This window comes from Hylobates moloch, unplaced genomic scaffold (assembly GCF_009828535.3).
Source record: "Hylobates moloch isolate HMO894 unplaced genomic scaffold, HMol_V3 SCAFFOLD_6, whole genome shotgun sequence".
NCBI classification, from domain to species: Eukaryota; Metazoa; Chordata; class Mammalia; order Primates; family Hylobatidae; genus Hylobates; species Hylobates moloch.
In genome coordinates this window covers 83336035-83355982 of record NW_026652281.1, presented here as the reverse complement: position 1 = coordinate 83355982, position 19948 = coordinate 83336035, and the positions used below count along the sequence as shown (strand labels likewise).

General features: G+C 46.8%; 1 protein-coding gene across 1 annotated transcript in view; it reads right to left on the bottom strand.

Moving 5' to 3' along the window:
- Nucleotides 1-19083, bottom strand: part of ABCC12 (ATP binding cassette subfamily C member 12) — a 69987-nt gene extending 50904 nt beyond the window's left edge. Inside the window, 9 exon segments of the mRNA XM_058440953.1 lie at nucleotides 796-1074; nucleotides 3121-3228; nucleotides 6045-6193; nucleotides 10848-10995; nucleotides 11755-11928; nucleotides 13298-13531; nucleotides 13817-13964; nucleotides 16523-16678; nucleotides 18921-19083. Of these exon segments, the coding sequence (XP_058296936.1) occupies nucleotides 796-1074; nucleotides 3121-3228; nucleotides 6045-6193; nucleotides 10848-10995; nucleotides 11755-11928; nucleotides 13298-13531; nucleotides 13817-13964; nucleotides 16523-16678; nucleotides 18921-19039 (1515 nt within the window). The 5' untranslated portion in view covers nucleotides 19040-19083.
- Between the last annotated feature and the right edge of the window lie 865 nt (nucleotides 19084-19948).

Sequence of the window (19948 nt, the reverse complement as noted above, 5' to 3'; positions counted from 1 at the left end):
GTTATTGAGGTGGTTGAGTGAGTTTATTATGTACCTGGTAAATAGTAGTGTTCAAAATTATCAGTCATTATCAGCTATCATAATATTCCAATGTGAAATTAGGAACATATCTAGGGCAGGAGCAGTGGTTCATGCCTGTAATCCCAGCACTTGACCCAGGAGGCCAAGACAGGAGAATCACTTGAGGCCAGGAGTTCGAGCCTGGCCTAGGAAACATAGCAAGACCCCATCTCTATAAAAAATAATAATAAAATTTAATTTAAAAATTATCACGCGTTCCCCTGGTAAATAAAAAATTTTTAAAAATTATCCAGGCGTGGTGATGTATGCTTCTAGTCTCAGCTACTTGGGAGGCTGAGGCAGGAGGATCACTTGAGCCCAGGAGTTCAAGGCTGCAGTGAGCTCTGATTGCACCACTGCACTCCAGCCTGGGCAAAAGAGTAAGACCCTGTCTCACACACACAAAGAGAGAACAAATCAAAAATGATTTCTGAAAGCTAGCCAGTTCAAGCCTAGCCACCTGGAGTGGACTGTTCATTCAAAACTGCAACTGACTCTAAGGGAAGTACTGCAAATCAGAATTAATATAACAACCGTCTTCTCCACACTTGGAGAGGGGGCCTCCAATGTTCATGTACATAGTTTTAAAACTGGGGGAAAAACACAGGGACTCTGGTTAGAGACATCCCATCACCACCTTCAGCTCTAACTGAACTGTATCAGACCTGGAGAAGGCCATAGCTATGCAATGCAAGGAGGAGGGCTGGAGGCCACACCTGTGCAACACACACCCACCTTTCTCACCACGAAGCTTATGCTGTGCAGAACCGATTTGAGGCTGCCACTTTGCTCCTCTGGGCCAGTGGCTCCCTTGCCTGGTGGACTCCACTCACTGTATACCTCTGACCTCTGTCTGTTGAATAAATGCCTTTTCTGGTTCTGCAATTTCTCTGGGTCACTTTTCCTGCTGGCTTCACGCTCCCATGTCAAGGTAGCATTTGCTAAAAGCAAGACAGTATCTGGGTCTTCTGGTTGGGTGATGTAAGATGGGGGGCTTTTATCTATGAGAATTTTCTAAGATTAAAGAGACAAAATTAACTGAGCAGATGTCATCCATTTGCAAGAATCATCCCAATGTATCTTCTAATGACCCCAAATCACAATTTTGGCTATTCTAACCCAGCACATCCAGGAAAGAGTTTCTGAAATTATTCCCCCAGGAGAAGCTGCAGCAGAAATAGTCCACTAGCTCATGCTATCTGGGACAGTTGCCTCTTTAACCACAAGGCCTATGTGGGTCACCCACACTGGGGAATGCTGATCCCAGCCACATTTCACCCTTGTGCCCAAGACAGTCGGTCTTACCAGTCTTTGGGCAGTGGACTTCACTGCTTGGCACTAAATGCTTATGAAATCAAGGTCATATGCTCAGTCTCTGCTGTGTCCTCTTCCTAGGCCACTCAGCCCAGTTCAACAAAGCATTTGCTAAGACCTAACCATGTGCCAGACTTTGGGGTAAACAGCAGAAATGCAAATATAAATAAGGCACAGTTCCTGTCCTTGAAGAGATTACAGTCTGGAGGGAGATGAGAACATACACGGATTCTTTCTGCAAAATGTGATGAGGACAAAGCACTGTGACTGCCAGAGAAGGGACACTTGGCTCTCATTCTCGAGGTCCATGCACTTGGTGCTTGAGCTGGGTCTGTACAGGTGTTGTACAGGCAGAGAAGAGAAAAGGGAAAGTGAATGACAGCATTCTACTTGAAGGCCCAGCATGGACAAAGGCAAAGAGCATGCAAAGGCATGGTCTGTTGGGGTGGGGGCATGAAACAAGCAATTCAGGATTACTGAGGCACAGAGCTCAAGTTGGGAAGGGAAGGAGACACAACACTGAGAACCCACAGCTGGAGAGCCTGGAGGAGACAAGGGTTCAAGGATTTTGAGCAGGTGAGAATGAGTATTGGTAATCAGACCAATATTTTGACAGCTCTGTTGGGGTTGAGTGCTATACGGACTTAAGAAGAATGTTAGAAAAAGAAAGGTTAGTTCATAAATCACTGCACTAATCAGATTAGAGATAATGGAGGCCTCGATTGAAGGCAATGGCAGTAGGGACAGAGTGAAGGTTGAGGAGTCAAGAAATGCCATCCTTTATCTAGTCTAAGAAGCACCTTTTTTTTCTGATATCATAATACATGCAATTAATGTGATGGTGTTCTTATGTTTGTTCAAAGACTGATAACTCAACAGTGTACCTTCCAATCCAGTCTTACAATGGCACCCCTTAAAATGGAGAGAATACCATAATCAGGAGTTGATTTAACAGGGTTATTGACTGGTTGGATGTGTATGGTAAGGGAAAAGAGGAGTGCACGAATCAGGATGCTTACGATGACTTCCGGATTTCTGACTTGGGTGAGTAACATCATTCAATCAATTCATAGATGTTTGAACAAGCTTTTGTGTTGACACAAATGCCCTTCTTCCCTTTCCTCTCCTCAGTTGAACTTTCAAACGACTTTATTTGCCCTTCTCGAATGTTAATTATATCCTTATCATGTATAGAAATTCTTAGAGTGCCTGGTCCCACACTGGAACAGAGGCTCTTGAGGATAAAGCCTCTCTCTTCCTTATATTTGCATTTCCCATGTCTTATATATAGGAGGCACAAAGTAAGTCTTTGATGAGTGAATAAATGAATGAATAAAGGGACTAAATGAGTGCATAAATGTAGGGACCCCAACATCCTCTTCATCACTTCCATCACCATGCCCATTAAAGGACAAACTAGGTAAAGTGGGGATGACTCAGAACAAAACCAACCTCACTTGTGGAACACTTAGGATGTATAGATTGTTTAGGAAAAAGAGGGTCAGGAACATCTTCTTCATGTACAGAGACTCTATCTCATCATTCCTACAGACAACCTATAAAACTCTGCCTGTTCTGTCCTTCATACACATTTATTCATCTAACTCTGAATGGATGCCTTCCTCCCAATGTCAGCTCAGCAAGTGACCCAGCTCTCCAGCAGGTTGGTACAGCCTCCACATATCTGAGTATTTTCCCACCCCAAAATGAGATCTCTCTTCCCTACTCACCCAGGGTTAGTTATACCTTCATTCTCCTTAGAGAGACATTCGCTTCAGCCATTGCTTTGACGGAGAATGGCAAGATTGCGATGGAAAACTTCATTACATTAAACATGGCAATCACACTAAATGCCTGAAGAACAAAAGAGAAGTATGAGGGTTTAGAGGGAGAAGTCACCTTGGCTCTAAACCGTTATACACATGGGGATTAAACTTGCTGAGATGAGAAATGGTGGCATCGTTGGAATGTGCAGAGGAACAATCTTTTCATTTCATGGCTCAGAAACCATGGGTTGGCCAGTTGGGGACAGCAGCATCTTAATCTATTTTGCTTTGGGATTTTCACCAAAATGGCGGCAAGTATATCCCCTTGTCTCTGTTGATTCAGAAGGGAAAAGGTCTGAGGCAGGCCACTAACAGAATACATTTGGCAATCTCCATCTGCACTGCATCCTCATTTGAATCTAGACTATTCACTCGAAGCCCATGCAGACTGTCCTAAAGCACCCCCTGCTCTCAGTTCTTCAGAGGCATCTGGCCTTTTAGAGCTAGAGCATCATCTCCACGCTACACACCACATCACACCACAGCCTCGGGGATGCAGCTGGAGGCTCCCCGGAGGGACCTGCTTGCCCCTGGGGGAAGCTGGAGGGTGACCTCACTCTCCTGCTCCCAGGACCTGGCCTCCATGCCCTGCCTCCCCATGCACCACACAAGGCCAGATTTGAGAGCCTTTGGTCAACTGTGGTTCCCCCCACCCTCCCCTCCAAAAAATCACCTCTGTTCATGGGGCCTTCCTTGCTGTGCCCTGCATAGTGGGTGGTTAATATTCTATAGCCTCAATGAAAACAAACCTTCTCCCTTCGGTTGGTGCCCCAGGGGTGCATGATTTCATCTCTCCAATTTCATCTTCTCATCTGTCCGAATTGTAATTAGCAGCCGCTCCCTAGCTACCCATTTAAGAAATTAATAATACAGCTTTCTTCATCAAATACTGAGTGATCCTGCCTGCTGTTAAATGGGCCCCATGGACAGGGCCCCAGGCTTCAACTAATCCTAGTCCCTTCATCAAGAGGATAACGAAAGATGCTTCTATCACATCTGGTCCTAAATGCATCCTCAAAGGGAACTCAGTTCTTCCAGGTCCCAAAGCACCACCTTGGCTCAGGAAGCCCAGGCCTGGCTGACAGAGCGCATGGGTGGCCTGATGTGACTGAATACTCTGGGGCTGACCGACTCCTGGCATGACCCCAGCAGAGGAAGTGACTGCAATCAGTTCTGAATCCAAAGGACCCAGAGCTTTGCAAATTTGGTTTTAGTCTAGATTCCCTCTAAACTATCATGTTGGAAAATATGAACTACGTGCTCTCAATTTGATTTCAAGTTGATTTGCTTGATATGTTGCTGAAGGAAAAAATGGTTTTCTTTTTGGTCTGGGATCAGAGAGAGCCACAATAATTGGGCAGTGTTACATCCAGCCTTGGTGTATCCTTGCCATTCAATCTGGCTTTGGGCTCACAGCTGGGCTGAAGGCCCTAAAGTGTGTCAGAGTAAACTGTGCATGAGTGATTGCCTGCTGAAGAGCCAGAGAAAATAAAAGCAACTCACCAAGAAACACAGGGCAGTAATGGGATTAAACACAGGGTAGTCATGGGCCCCACAAAGAATGGCTCAGCAAGACCATTGTGGCTTTGCAAACGTCACCTCTTTCCTCCCCCATGAGGTCCCTGATTTTAGGTGCAATTTTTTCTCTATGAACTTGCTTATTTCCTTCTCTCTCTCTCTCTGATTTTTTTGTTGGCTTTGTTGACTTTCCTCCAATTACTTGGTTTAACATTTAGCTGGTTTTTTCTTTATTTAAGCCAGGAATCATTTTCCCTCTAGCTTAGCATTTCTTTATCTTTGGATGTCCAGGCCCCTTGTAAAGAACTTGAACGTCTCACATTCATCCCGGTTCTCCCTCTAAGGCTTTCAATCCTCATTTGCCTGGTCCAGATGAGAATCAGGCTAAGAAGAACAGCTAACACTTGTACAGGACCTAAGAGCCTGAGATGGTTCTACATGCTTTACACAAAATAACTGATTCAGTCCTCACAACAGCGCCGATTGTGGCTATTATTGTCCCATTTACAGACTACAAAACCGAGGCCAGAGAGGCTCAATGATTTGCTATAAGTCATAGCTACTAAGTAGCAGAGTCTGGATTTAAACAAGGCAGACCAGGCTCCTAAGCCCAGACTTTGACCCCAACACCACTGCCTCTCTTAATACCTATATCTCCTCCCTCCGAGAAAATTTTCTCAAACTCTCCTTCTTGTTGTATAAATAGATAAAACAGCCAACTGCTTGCTTGGTTTCCATTTTTTTTTTCCACACTTAAAATTGCATTCCAACATTAACTATGACCCCTGCCCAGCCACGGACGTGATAAGAATCGCTGCCAGGCTCTCCTGGGCCCCTTGTCAGCCCAAGCACTTGTTTTTAAAAGTTGGAGTTGGCCCGGCACTGTGGCTCACGCCTGTAATTCCAGCACTTTAGAAGGCCAAGACAGGCGGACTACCTGAGGTCAGGAGTTCAAGACCAGCCTGGCCAACATGGTGAAACCCCCGTCTCTACTAAAAATACAAAAATTAGCCAGGTGTGGTGGTAGCAGGCACCTGTAATCCTAGCTACTCAGGAGGCTGTGGCAGGAGAATTGCTTGAACCCAGGAGGCAGAGGTTGCAGTGAGCCACCATCATGCCACTGCACTCCAGCCTGGGTGACAGAGTGAGACCCTGTCTCGGAAAAAAAAAAAAAAAAAAAAAGAGTTGGAGTTGAAGTTGCATCCTGTGGCCTGCCATGATTGGATGTTCCTAATGCCAGCACTGAGCGATGGTAGGAAGGGCTTCCCACCTGGGACTTGCTGGGGTCAGGGTGTGAAAGAGGCTCGATCTGGAGCGGGCTCTTACCACGGGTGCGGTGAGTTTGCGTCTCAGGAGGATGTGGCAGGAGAATGTTAGCACGATGGCTATGGTGGACACGATGGGGGCCAGGGCAGAGTTTCCACTTTGGACAAATCCAGCTTTTTCTAGTAATTTTCTTTCCCTCCTTCTTATATCTGCAAAATAGAACACAGCCCAAGGTGGTCTCATTTTGCATGTCAAATACTAGCATTACGAAATGTATTAGCCCTACTTGGTCCTCTTCCAGATGGGCGCTCATGAGTCCTGTTGTGAAGTTTAAATGACAGGAACCACAGAAAGCCCCGGGTACTCGCAGCTCAGTACCTGTCAGCTGCCATAAGTGGATGGTGTCCAACGTCCCTTCCAGCCCTGACACTCTGTGTGTCAGAAGTCATAAACTCAGATGGCTACAAGGGCCAAGCAAGTACCATTAATGAAGGGAGTGGGGCCAGAGGGCAGGGAAGACCAGAGCGGGGCTCTGGAGTGCAGCGGAATGGAGACGAGAATCAAAGGGGCAGCCTCTTCTCAGTGCAGGGGAGGCTGGTGCTACCATGAAATGCAGCAGGGACCTCTCCTAGGAGCCTGCTCCCCACCAACTGCAAGTATGGAAACAAAGGAAAATCTTGAGTTCCTTCAACGGAAATTCTAGGCACCCAGCTAACCCCAAGAAGTAAATGAGCAACTTGATAAGCAAGAAGGTAACAATAGCCTGAAACAACAGCCAAGGAAGTTAGAGTCACTAGAATGTTTAGAGTCACTAGAATCTTAACATATGTCCTTGAGTTGTATTTGAGAAAACCCGGACCCCCATGCAATTGATCCATTGGCACACAGACCTCAGTAAAGGGGGAGCTGAGGACAGAGCTCTGATTTCAGTTTTTGTTCTAAATTTCTTCTTGAGGGGCCTGGAGGAGGTCACGCCCAAAGGCCGGATCCATCACTCTTTTCTGCTAACTCTGAATCTTTAGACAAAGCTTTAGACAAAGCTTCCTTTCCTTAACCAGGTGCAAATCAGAAAATCTTTGAATCTACCCATGACTTATAAGCTGCCTGCTTTAAGAAATCCCACCCTCAGCCGGGCGTGGTGGCTCACGCCTGTAATCCCAGCACTTTGGGAGGCCCAGGCGGGTGGATCACGAGGTCAGGAGATCGAGACCATCCTGGCTAACATGGTGAAACCCCGTCTCTACTAAATATACAAAAAATTAGCCGAGGGTGGTGACGGGAGCCTGTAATCCCAGCTACTTGGGAGGCTGAGGCAGGAGAATGGCGTGAACCCCGGGGGGCAGAGCCTGCCTTGAGCCGAGATCGCGCCACTGCACTCCAGCCTGGGTGACAGCGAGACTCCATCTCAAAAAAAAAAAAAAAGATATTCCCCCCTTTCAGGCCAAACCAACATATAATCTCCATGTATGAGTTACGATTTTGCCTGTAACTTCACTTTGCTGAAATTTACCCCTGCCTTTAAAAACCCTTGCTTGCAAGCCACTGGGGAGGCCAGGTCTTAAGGATGAACTGCCTGATTCTCCTTGCTTGGCACGCAGCAAATAAAGGCCCTCCTTTCTCCTGCGGCAAAACCTCAGCGTGGATATTTGGCCTTACTGTGCCAGATGAGCAGGCCCCAGTTCGGTCCAGTAACAACCAGATCATCAACCATTTCAAAGTCTTAGGTCCAGATTTTTATTTATTTATTTATATTTGAGACAGAGTATTGCTTTGTCACCTAGGCTGGAGTGCAATGACATGATAGAGCTCACTGCAGCCTTGACCTCTCAGGCTCAGCTGATCCTCCCACCTCAGCCTCCTGAGTATCTGAGACCACAGGCGCATACCACCACACCCAGATAATTTTTTTAAAAAATTTTTTGCAGAGATGGGATCTCCCTATGTTGCCCAGGCTAGTCTCGAATATTTAGGCTCGAGCAATCCTCCCATGAGGTCCAGATTTTTGTGAGACATCTCCCTACTTTTAAATGTTGGGAACTAAATGAAAAAAACATTTTTAAATACTATACTGTATGGGGAGAAACAAAACACATGTGCTGGCCTGAAGGCACCTGCCTGGTGTCCCAAGAATAGACACAAAAACTCAACAGTATTCTCCCTTTCCTAAGTCCAGAATATGCCCACGGCTCTGCAAAGCTCACAAATTACATTCAAGCGGGCCGGGCGCGGTGGCTCACGCTTGTAATCCCAGCACTTTGGGAGGCCGAGGCGGGCGGATCATGAGGTCAGGAGATCGAGACCACGGTGAAACCCCGTCTCTACCAAAAATACAAAAAATTAGCCGGGCGTGTGGCGATTTCGTAGTCCCAGCTACTCGGAGAGGCTGAGGCAGGAGGAAATGGCGTGAACCCGGGAGGCGGAGGTTGCAGTGAGCCGAGATCACGCCACTGCACTCCAGCCTGGGCGACAGAGCAAGACTCCTGTCTCAAAAAAAAAAAAAAAAAAAAAATTACATTCAAGCCTCCTTCACCTGCTGTTTCTTGTCCTCAACCCCAATTCCAGCCTCCTCTGCAAAAGCCCTTTCATACCCCCACAGGACAGCTCTAGATGTTCTAATGGCGTGATCACTACATGCCAGGTGCTCTGCTCAACACTTCACAGGCGCTTTCTCATTAGATCGTCCTCACCACTGCATGGTGAGAGAGAGACTGTTATTTTATGCCTTTTTGACAGGATAGCAAACTGTCTTCGCAGGTTTAGTAACTTGCCTTTTCAGTGATCAGGGCAGAATCGGAGCCCGCTTCTCCTGGGATCCAAGCTCTGCTAGCCAGGTGCCCTTCCCCTAAAGAACATCCAGCACTCCCTAGTCCCCAAGAGCACCCTCTTATCTCCACCTCCAGGCCTCTGCTCCTCCCTAAGTGGGCTTCCCCAGTTCTCTGTGCATCCCAATCCTTCCTATCCCTTTGGCCTACCTGAAAGCCACTTCTTCAGGGAAGCCATTCCCAGTCTCCCCAACCCAGTGTGCTCCCCCTTGGAGCGTCTCTGTTTCTCTTGTGGCACTTTCTCCATCTTCCCCCATAGAATAACGTGAATTCATGTGTTCACTCACTTAAGATATTTGAACCTGATGTCTACTATATGCCAAGTGCTGCACCTGTGTTTGGAGAATACAGGAGTGAACGGGGTCTCGGCCCTCTTCCAGTGGGATAGATAGACAATAAAGAAATAAACAGTTAAATAATTATAAATTGTGTTGAGTGATCTGAAAGAAATGAGCAGGATGAAGTGATTGAGAGGTAGGGCATGGATATGCTTGGAACTGCAGCCCAGAAGTCCTCTCTGGACATTGAGAAGAGACCTAAAGTCAAGACAAAGTCACTGTAAACATCCAGCAGGAGCACACTCCAGGCAAAGGAAACAGCAATTGCAAGGATCCCGAGGCATGAACGAGTGTGGCGTGTGGTTCTAGAAACAAACTAAGGCAGATGCCGCTAGAGCTGAGTTTCCTAAGGTTACGGTAAAACGTGATGACGTCAGAGAGGTGACCAAGGGCCAGATCGTGTCTGACCTCACAGACCATACGAAAGAATCTGGAGTTCCCTCCAAAGATCTAACTTTGAATAATCTTAAGTGTGATAAGAAGCCACTATTTTCCAGCAGAGGAGGAACAGGATCTGATTGACATTTTTTAAAGGTCACTCTGACTGCTGAGTGCACAGTGGATTGCAGGAGGGAGGGGGAAGGCAGGAGCAGTGCCTAGATGTCTTGCCATAGTCCAGGAGGGAGAGGATATTGGCTTGGACTGGGTGGGAGTGGAATGGAGAGGAGCAGATGGCTTCCGGATATACTCTGAAGGCAGAGCCAACAAACTCGTGGCTATTTTTGAGCTAAGTTGTCTTATCCTCCCTTACTCATAAAAGCAGGAACCTTTTCCATTTCATTTGTGTAGCTCCCATGGCCTTGCACAAAGTAGGAACTTGATATATATTTATTGAACTAAATTGACAAGTTAAATTAAGTTGAAATCACATGGAATCAAATTTAGTCAAATCAAATTAAATTGCACTGAAGGGAACTCAGAGTGTGAGGATGTGTTTCTGGGTTTTCAAAGAGGGTCCCCTGGTGCTGCCGGGGTCCCAACCTGGGGCACTTCCTTTGGCCAGCTCAGAAGCAGGTTCTCTACAGCTACTCCCTAGAGTGCAGATGCACAGCTTTGGCCCAGTTCCATGCTGGTGCAAAAGTGTAATTGTCTATCCAGAGAGTCCATTGTAACAGTGGTTCAGATCATTAACTGGTGAACCCCCTGAGTCTATGTCGGCAATTATGTAAATGTCCCTGCAATTAGATTTGCATTTATATTTGATCAAAATAGTTTCTATATCAGCTTTAAAAAAAGTAAAACTACATATGCATCTCCTCGTGTCTGCCCAAGGAGTGTTGAGTCAGTGGACCATTCAAACACAAGGATGCTGCTGCAGGCAAAGAGTTCTGTGTAACCCCGGATGTGTGAGTATATGTGTGTGTAGATGTCTTCTAAGTCAAGGAAATAGCTGGAGACAGCTTTTTTCCTGCTCACAATGTTTTTGTGGATTATTTTTATAAAAGGTAACTCGCCAGGACCAGGATCCACCTGCCCCAGGAAAGAAAAACCATATGTCACTCACCCTTGGGTTCACCAGAACAGATGCCTGGCTCTATTATTAAATCTCCATAATCCTTTGAAAAATCCTTTGACCTGCAGAGCAGCTCAGAGGGTCCCCTCAGCCTCCTTCTGGAATGCCTGGCCCTGGGAACTGTAAGAACCCCTTAGAAGAGCATATTCTACAAGGTAAGTTGTTCTTTAAGTAGCTACTCTTGTCCTACCTTGGATAGTGTTGGTAAAAGATTTCTCCCAGGCATACATTTTGATCAGCTTGACGCAGGTCAGAAACTCATTCATTGTCTGAATTCGCTTGTCTGTCACCAAAATTGCTGACCTTCGGAAAGCTGAATTGAGCTTGGCCATAAACATCTGAAATCAAGGTACAAACACTGTTTTCAGAGAGAACTGCTGAGCTGCAGCTGGCCTAAAAATCCAGAGATGGGAGTATAAGTGCCAGGAAAAGTTCTAAAGGAAGTTGGCTTGAGATTCTCAGCCAAGTTCTTCCCTTGAGTTGTGGCTGTTGATGCTGTCTGAGGAACACCATGGGGGGTCAGGCAGGTGATATAAAGGCATGAATTGCAGGACTCAAGGGGAGTGCTGGGGGCTTTGACAAATTGAAGAGGCATTCCACTTCCTAGGGCATTCAAATTCAAGTTTTTTAAAAACCTTCACTGTGGCCAGGGGCAGTGGCTTGCCCCTGTAATCCCAGCTGCTCAGGAGGCTGTGGCAGGAGGATGGGTTGAGCCCAGGAGTTCAAGACCAGCCTGGACAACATAGCGAGACCCTATCTGTACAATTTTTTTTTTAACTAGCCAGGTACAGTGGCATGCACCTGTAGTCCCAGCTAGTTGGCAGGACTGAGACAGGAAGATTGCTTGAGCCCAGGAGGTTGAGGCTACAGTGAGCTACGATTGCACCACTGCACTCCAGCCTGGGTGACAGAGCGAGACCCTGTCACTAAACAAAAACAAAACAAAAAACAAAACAAACAAGCAAAAGGAAGTAAATCTGTGAGTACAAAATGGGGCACAGGCTTCATACGCCAGAAATGCAGCCTTCCACCCAATTCAGTGAAAGTGTGTGAAATGCAAATACAAAGCAGTTAGAAGCACAAAAGCCTGCCATTACCTGGACGGGGATGAATATGACATACACTGATATCCCGATGAGAGCTGTGGGCCCCAGAATGAAAAAGGCGTACGCCGCACAAAAGACCATTAGGATCGGGATGGTGGCTGGCAAAGGACAAAACAAGGCAGCTTCAAACAAGGAATAGCTATCACTTGACAGTATATTGAGCACCTGGAAAGAAAAGCGCAAGGGTTCAGGCTTTGGAAGAGTCAGTCAAACATGTCTTTAAATGAAGGCTTTCAGACTGGCCGAGGGGATCTAGGGAGAAAGGAGAAAAACTTCTCTAAAGCAGGAAGGGGTCACCGGGGACCAATATGATGAGTTTTATGGGTTCTGGTATGACTTTGGAGAGGCCGGTCTTTTAGGGCTGATCATCTCAATGCAGAAAGACAAAGTGTAATGTTACCATCTGGGAGCATGCTGGAGGGACTGCTAGCTGCTTACCCAGTCTCCCTGACCCCCTTCTCCCTCAGCCTTCCTTGTGAAGACAACTCCGCTTCTTCCCGGAAGAGATGGGCCCAGAAAAGACTACATTTCCCAGCCTCCTTTGTGGAAGGAGTGTGGCCATGTGTCTATGTTGAGGGCAATGTGATGTAAGCCAAAGTGTAGAATGGGACATTTGTGATGAATTCTTAAAGGCAGCCAACTCAACCTGAAAGGCACCCCTTCTTCTGTTCCTCTTTCTCCTACCACCTGTCTGAAGCGTGGCTGGGATGGCTGGGTCTCTAGCATCTAGTTTTGAACCATGATGAGAGCCATGTGCAAAGACAGTGATAAAGAAAAGCAGAAAGATCTGGAAGCTCCTGTGCCAACCCTGGATTATTCCCTTCTAGATTCCTTTTACATAGAGTGAAATTAATTCCTTTTTTTAAATTCACTGTTATTTTGGGTTTGCTATATGCAACTGAATCTAATCATAATTAAATGCTTTGAGCTTGCTAAAAGAGCAACTGTAAGAAAGAAGCAAGTCTTTTATCTTACCCCACATCACCTGGGGTTCCCTTGATTCGGGAGTTTTTGTTGTTTTTGTTGTTGTTGTTGTCGTGTGTGTTTTGTTTGTTTTTTGTTTTTGATAAGTGTTAAGGATTTTATTGCCAAGGATTAAGAGCTTAAGAAAATATCAACTCTGAAGTCCAACAGGCATGGTCTTCCTTGTGGCTTTGGCACCCCCTATGCTACACAATTGGGATTATTGGAGCCATCAGTTCATCCATTTTATTAAATGCCTATAGTGTGCTCAGTACTCCTCCACAGTCCCCATCGACCATCGAAGCGATTGGATTAAGTCTCCCTGAGCCCTGTTCCCACTGGAACTAGGAAGTCTCTCCAAATTCTCCAGCCTGAACTGAGCCCTCCTATCTCCAAACTCCTCTGGTGTTTTTTGTCTCCACCACCTCACTTAGTCAGGAGATGGAACGTGATGGGCAGGTCATAGACAAGCAAAAGGAAGGCAGGTGCTCCACCCAGGATCCACATCTCACATGCACTCAAACCACTCAGGACTCATTTTCCAACATTAAACTCCTCTGAGCCAGCTTACCTCGCCAACAGAGATGTGCGTCAATGTCTTGAAGGACACTAGGTTTTCAAAAACCAAAGTGGAGAGCGCCACCTTCAACCGGATGGCCGTGCGGTAGTTGATGGCCCAGGCAAGGGCCCAAAAGAAGACTTTGGTAAACTCGGTGGCAAAAAGGGCTATGCACAGTCCGATGCCAACCCAGACTTTCCCAGAGGTCCTCTCGGTCTGCTGGAGGATTTGGTGAATGAGAACTGTCTGTAAAACAGCATGGTGGGGAGAAGAGAGGGCCACTGAGGGCTGAGGCTGGCATAGGAGGCCTCAGATCATGCCAGCAAGCTGACTTTAGGAGGCAAACTTTTTAATTAATTTTGGTGGCTGCTGCTGTGCTTGACAAGGATTCACTTTATGAAAATTCGCCCCCAAGGAGCGCAAAGATAATGACAATGCACTAAACCCACCAGCTTGTAGAGAAAGTAACTAATGACATTCTTTACTAGGCTGGGGACCTAGCAGACGAGGAGGAAGGGCTGCCTCACTCACCGGCCCTATGGCTGCCATGATGATGCACAGGATGTTGGCCACGATGTCCATCAACACGCGTGTCCTCTGGAATTTCCACACCACGCGGCTCAGAGAGGCCTTCTCAGGACCCACCCTTTCTACCTCTTCATCCCAAAGGACTCGAAATCTGTGATGAAAAAACAGAAGCATAAAATGGATTGGCACTTCTATGTGCTGTTTGAAGCTACACTGTTGGGCATGCTCTTGCAAGGGTGCTCAGCACAGCCCCCCTCCTTGGCAGTGGTGCCTTCCAGCACCGGCTCAGCTTTCTGCTTTTCCTGAACAGGTGGGATTTGGGAAGGGCAGGGGGCAATGCCTAGACACAAGCTGGTATGCCTGTGGCATCTGGGTCCTTGCCAGGCCTTCTTTTCCTCTGCCTACCACCCACCTCTGCCACAGTGTCAGCTTTTATAAGAAGGCAGAGGCAACAGAGAGGCCAAGAGAAAAATCTTCTCAGCGCAGTGAAGATGTTGTTCATTTCAAAGATCTGGAAGAAGACCAGAGAGACAGGAGTGTGGTGCACAAAGAGGAGGGGCTGATGGGACAGTGGGAAGCAAGGCAGGAACTTTTGGGACCTTGGGGGACTTCACAAGACCTAGGGAAAACCTCAAGGGCCTTCAGGAGTTTAGGTTTCACTCCAAGTGCAAAGGAAGCCATTACAGTTTTTAAAGCTGATGTGACAAGATCATTTTGCACATCTAAAAGATCAGTTGGCTGCTATGAAAGTGATGGATGATGGTGTGAGACCACAGCAGGAGATTGTCAGCCTCCAGGTGAGAGGTGGCAGTGGAATTAAAGAAAAGTGGACATAGAGCGACAACAGGGCTTACTGATGAATGAGATGTGGGAGGAAAGGAGAAAGCGGTTCAAGGACAGACCCCAGTTTTCGGGCTTGGCCAACTGTGTGAATATTTACAGAGACGGAGATGGGAAAAAGCAGAAGAGGAGAGGAATAGTGTCAGTTTGGGGCCGTGGATCAAGAATAGGTCTAGCTTTAGACAGAAGATGCTCATGAGGCATCCAAGTGCAGCCATCCCATTGGATGCTGGCCACGCAGTTTCAGAGTCTGGAAGTGGGCTGTGGCCTGGAGATAGACATGGACACGTTATTGGGGGAGTCAGCATGTGTTTGGTGTTTAAGCCTTTGTAGTGGAGGGGATCACTTAGGAGCATAACACAGCATGGGAGAGACAAGGATTTAAGTGGACATTGGGTAGATGGGAGGAAACATTAAGAACAGATGGAGAAGCACTGGCCAGAGAGGACGGCAGAGAGCTGGTCCAGTGCCTTGCCCTCAGTGCTCCCTGGCAACTTTCTCCAGGAGGTAGATTTTGGAATGTACCACTAGCTGAGATTTCTTCGGGGCACAGATGAGGAGAAGCACAATTCTAGAAGCAATTAGGAGGCCATGACTAACACTCCCAGGCCTTCCCCATTCTTTAGATTATATATTTAATCAGAACCACAGAGTTCAATGCAGCTGCTGGAAAAAATGAAGTTGATGTCTTTATCCTAACGTGGAAAAGTCTTTATAAACTCTTAACTGAAAAGAGCAACATGATCAACAGTTATGTAGTATGCTTCATTTTTTGTTTAGATTAAAATAAAACATGATCTGTGAGTTGGGGGTAAGAAGAGGTACTGATCTGAAGAAGACGGTAGCCCAGGGCGTGTTTAATCAGAGTAGGAAAATTCTGGACAGAGCCACAGTGAGATTTTCATAATGCTTGCCTCCAGGGAGTAGAGCAGGAGCATGGGAGAGACCCTTCCATGGCTTAAACTTCTGCTGCTTTCACATTTTTATAATGAGTATGAATTAGGTTGGACAAATGACATTTACATTTTTACAAGTTAAAATTGTCAAATATTGGCAGTTTCATTAGGATCAACCTCAATGTATTTTGTAATATAAAAGTCCAATAATGATGTTTAAAGTAAAACAAAATCTGATGCTTCATGCTGGTCAGATAGGGTCTGACCAGCACAGGGCAAAGTGAGATTCCAGCCACCTCTGTCCTGATGCAGTGCCCCTGCAAACCAGCTGGAGCTCAGCCAGAAGGATCCTGAGCCTCAGGCCATAGCTCTCCAATGAGTCCTCTCTCCCCGCTAATGCTGCCTAATTCCCACCTCCCCACAGCTTGGGCCAAGAAGTTCATGCAGTCCAGCCCGAATCTTAGAGAATGGTTACCAGCACCCATGGGTGTCATTTTCCATGTTGGAGAAATTGTGAAGCACACAACTAGGGAGCACACAAAAGAATTTATGGGACCCCTTCCTTAGAGTGGGCTTCTCTCCTGAGGTGACTGATACAGTTTGGCTATGTCCCCACCCAAATCTCATCTTGAATTGTAGCCCCCATAATCTCCACCTGTCATGGGAGGGACCCGGTGGGAGGTAACTGAATCATGGGGGCAGATTTTCCTGTGCTGTTCTTGTGGTAGTAAGTCTCATGAGATCTGATGGTTTTACAAAGGACCATTCCTCTGCACACACTCTCTTGCCTGCCACCGTGTAAGACATGCCTTTACTTCTCCTTCACCTTCCACCATGATTGTGAGGCCTCCCCAGTCACATGGAACTGTGAGTCCATTAAACCTCTTTTTCTTTATAAATTACCCACTCTCGGGTATTTCTTCATAGCAGTATGAAAATGGACTAATACAGTGACCCAAGCAAATCCTGGTACCTTTTGGCATTGGTGTCAGATGAGTCATATGGTGACAATGGGGACAGGGTGTCCACGGTCAGCCTTTGCCGGTAGCCTTTCACCATCACCAGCGTAAGCCAGGAAAATGTGGCAAAGGAGAGTAGCTCTGCATCATCCACTGGGTTGGGTGCTAACCTGCAGACAAACAAGACACTCAGTGTTCCGGGCACTGGGGTCATTGCCCCAACTCTCTCTCTGGATTGAACTTGTAACTATAGTAGCAACCACAGCTGCACTCAGAATCTGTGACTTGCATTCATTATGTTTATTAGCCCTTTGAGCAGTGATGGGCTGGGGCCAGCTGGTGAGAGCCAATTGTTAAATTTTCAGGAATTTTGCAAGTTAGTTGTTAAACACACAATATTCAAAATTAAATTACCTAAATTTTAATAAATTTTCTTAAAGACAAAGGTAATAATACTCAAAACTCATCATTTCCTTTTTTTGTTCCTCTTCATTCTTCATTTCTTCTTCCCCTCCTCCTCTTCCTTCTTTTTTCCCCTCCCATTCCTCCTTCTCTTCCTTTTTCTCCTGCTTCTCCTCTTCCTCCTCCTCTTGCCCACAATTGAAGGGCATTAATACCCCCAGGGGCAAAACTTCACTAAGGGAGTATAGAAGTCCACCTCACATCCTCTGGGTGGAAAACTGGACACTTTCTAGAAGGACCTAGTAGGATCCAGGCCCCTCTGCTCACAGCAGTGACGCTGAGGCCACACCTCATGTTGCCTTTTCCTTCTTCCCTGCATCACTCTCCCTAAATCTTTCCTCTTACTCCTTGGAATCACTTCTCAAATAAGCTATTTGCCTCCAGGTTCTTGACTGAGGCCCTGCTTTTGGGAGAATTCAAGTTAAATTCATGTGAATAAGGTACTACGAGCTCAGCACATAGTAAAAATTCCCTAAAAGGTGACTTTCATGATACAGTCATGCATTATTTCATATATTCCTCACAACAACTCAGTAAGATGGGTGGCAGGGTAGTATTATATGCCCGTTTCATAGACAAAAACATCAAGGCACAGAGAGTTTAGAGTATTTGCCCAAGGTCTTACTGCTGGAAAGTGGTGAGACGGGAATTCACACCCACTGCTTGTTGACTCCAGAGTCCTATCATTCCCTTCAGCACATCCCCATGTTGCCTCTCCACAAAGCAATTATAAACTGGTTGAAAAAGTGGACAGTTAGAGATCTCCTGGGGCTAGGAATAATAGCACATGTCCTCACCTTCCAACCTCCACCTCTCACCTTGGAGGGCTTAAATGTGTGTGTCCTTGGCCCAGATAGAGATGCTGGGAGAAGATAGCGCAGTGTCTGCTTATTATAGAGTTGCCACTTGGCCTTCTGCTGCTCAGAGAACAAACCACAGGGCCTCGTTCCATGTATAAAAGGCAGCATTTCATAATATTATGGTTAGCATAATGCTAATAATATATATAATAATACAGTATGCTGCAAGGTTCAGCACGTGAGCTCAGAAATCAGACTACTTGAGTTTCTATCCTGGATTTCAAAAATGACCCCATTTTCTCTCCCCATCTGTTCCCAATTCCTTGGAATGTGACCTGGCAGCTCATTCCATCAAAAAGTCGAGTCTGTTTCCTCACACTTTGAATATAAGCTGGCTTGTGATCTGCTTTGGCCAATAGAATACAGTGAAAAAAGTGGTGTGCCAGTTGCAAACCTGAATCTCAAGAAGGCCTGCGTGCTGTCACTCATTCCCTTGGAAGCCTGCCGCATTACTGTGTGACCGAGCCTGGGCTAGCCTGCTGGAGGTTGAGCACACATGGGGTCCAGTTGCCCCACTGCCCCAGCCAACAGCCGGCCCACCTCCAGCAGCACAGCCACCTTGCTGTACAGGAGTAAGTCTGGTCAAGACCAAATGAACCACCCAGCTGAGCTCAGCCCAAGTTGCTTTATTTTATGGGTCACCAATCAAACTGTAAGCTAAATGAGTGGCAATTGTTTTAAGCTGCTAAGTGTTGAGACAGTTTGTTACAAAGCAAAAGCTACCTGGTAAACCTTAGGCAAGTCACTTAACCTCTCTGTGCCTGTTTCCTCACCTATCAGATAAAGATAGTAATAGTACCTCCAAGGAGTTTGTGAAGAGTAAATGAGAAGATATTTGTAAAGCACTTGGACAGGTCCTGGATCATGGAAAGCTCTCCTTAAACCTGAGCTACTGCCTCCTTTTCACCAAAGGACAGGAGGAGGCAAGGAAGTGAGTGATTGATAAATGAATGAATGCGTGCATGGGTGGATGGGCAAAAGGACGAGCAGATAGAGCAGCAGATGGGTTGCAGGAGCAGTGCCCACTCTCCTAATGGACATTCCTGGAGGTCCTGCCCTGGCCCTCCCTTCCATCCTTCTTCTGACTTACCTTGCACAGGGTCGCACTGGGATCATGGTCTTCAGGCTGGGGTCATATCTCTCTGCAAAGGGTCTCCGCCGGCCTCGCTGGTCCAGATCTGAGATAAGGTAGGGTCCTTCACCCACCATCCTGATGGCAGCCTGGAGCCCTGGGCTTTTGGCCTGGGGACACTTTCCCTCTATGGCAGAGAAATGGCGAAGGTTATCGAGAGGTGAGGATGTCTGATTGGGATCAGGCAGCTTCTACTTTACCCAGATCAGTTCCTTTGCTTTGACCCCTGAGAACTGTTTTCACCAATGAGCTTTCCACATTTGTAGGGGAGTGTGGCCAGAAGACCTGCTACGTCCCTTAATGGTACGCTGAGGCTTTCTTATTAGTAGGACCATTTAGTTCCTCTTTTCTCATGTTGGGTTGGCCGAGAGCAGAAAACCCTATGGTGTGGTTTCAGCTGGGTGCCAGTCCAATGACCGAGGCTGAGTCCCAGCCGAGGGAAAGATCCCAAAGAAAATAGGTTTTCTTTCTTAGTATTACTCAGAGTGAAGTTTGGCTGACACACACACACACGTGCACACACACACATGCACACACATGCATGCACACAGCCACACAGATGCACACATGCACACACATCCACAAACATGCACACACACACCCATGCACATACACCCACACACACCCACGCACACACATGCACACACCCCTTCTTCTTTCAGATTCTCTCAGATCCCCAGGAGTTTGTGCATCCACATCCCCTCCATCCTGATACCCACTGGTCAGAGAACTTCAACAACGCCACCCCCCAGGACCAGCCACATCTGGACAGGCCCACATTCCTCACACTTCTGTGACTGCTGCCCCAAATGATAACCAACAACCCAGGTGGAGAGGACACTTTTTGTGATGTCTGTTCAGTCCCCAAGCCAGCCACCCCATTCTCCAGCCACCTAAATCCAATCCATAGAGCATGATCCCTGAAGGTTTCCCATGGCTAGTCTTAGTCCTTTCCTGAGGCCTCCCTCTATTCCTGCCCTAGGGTC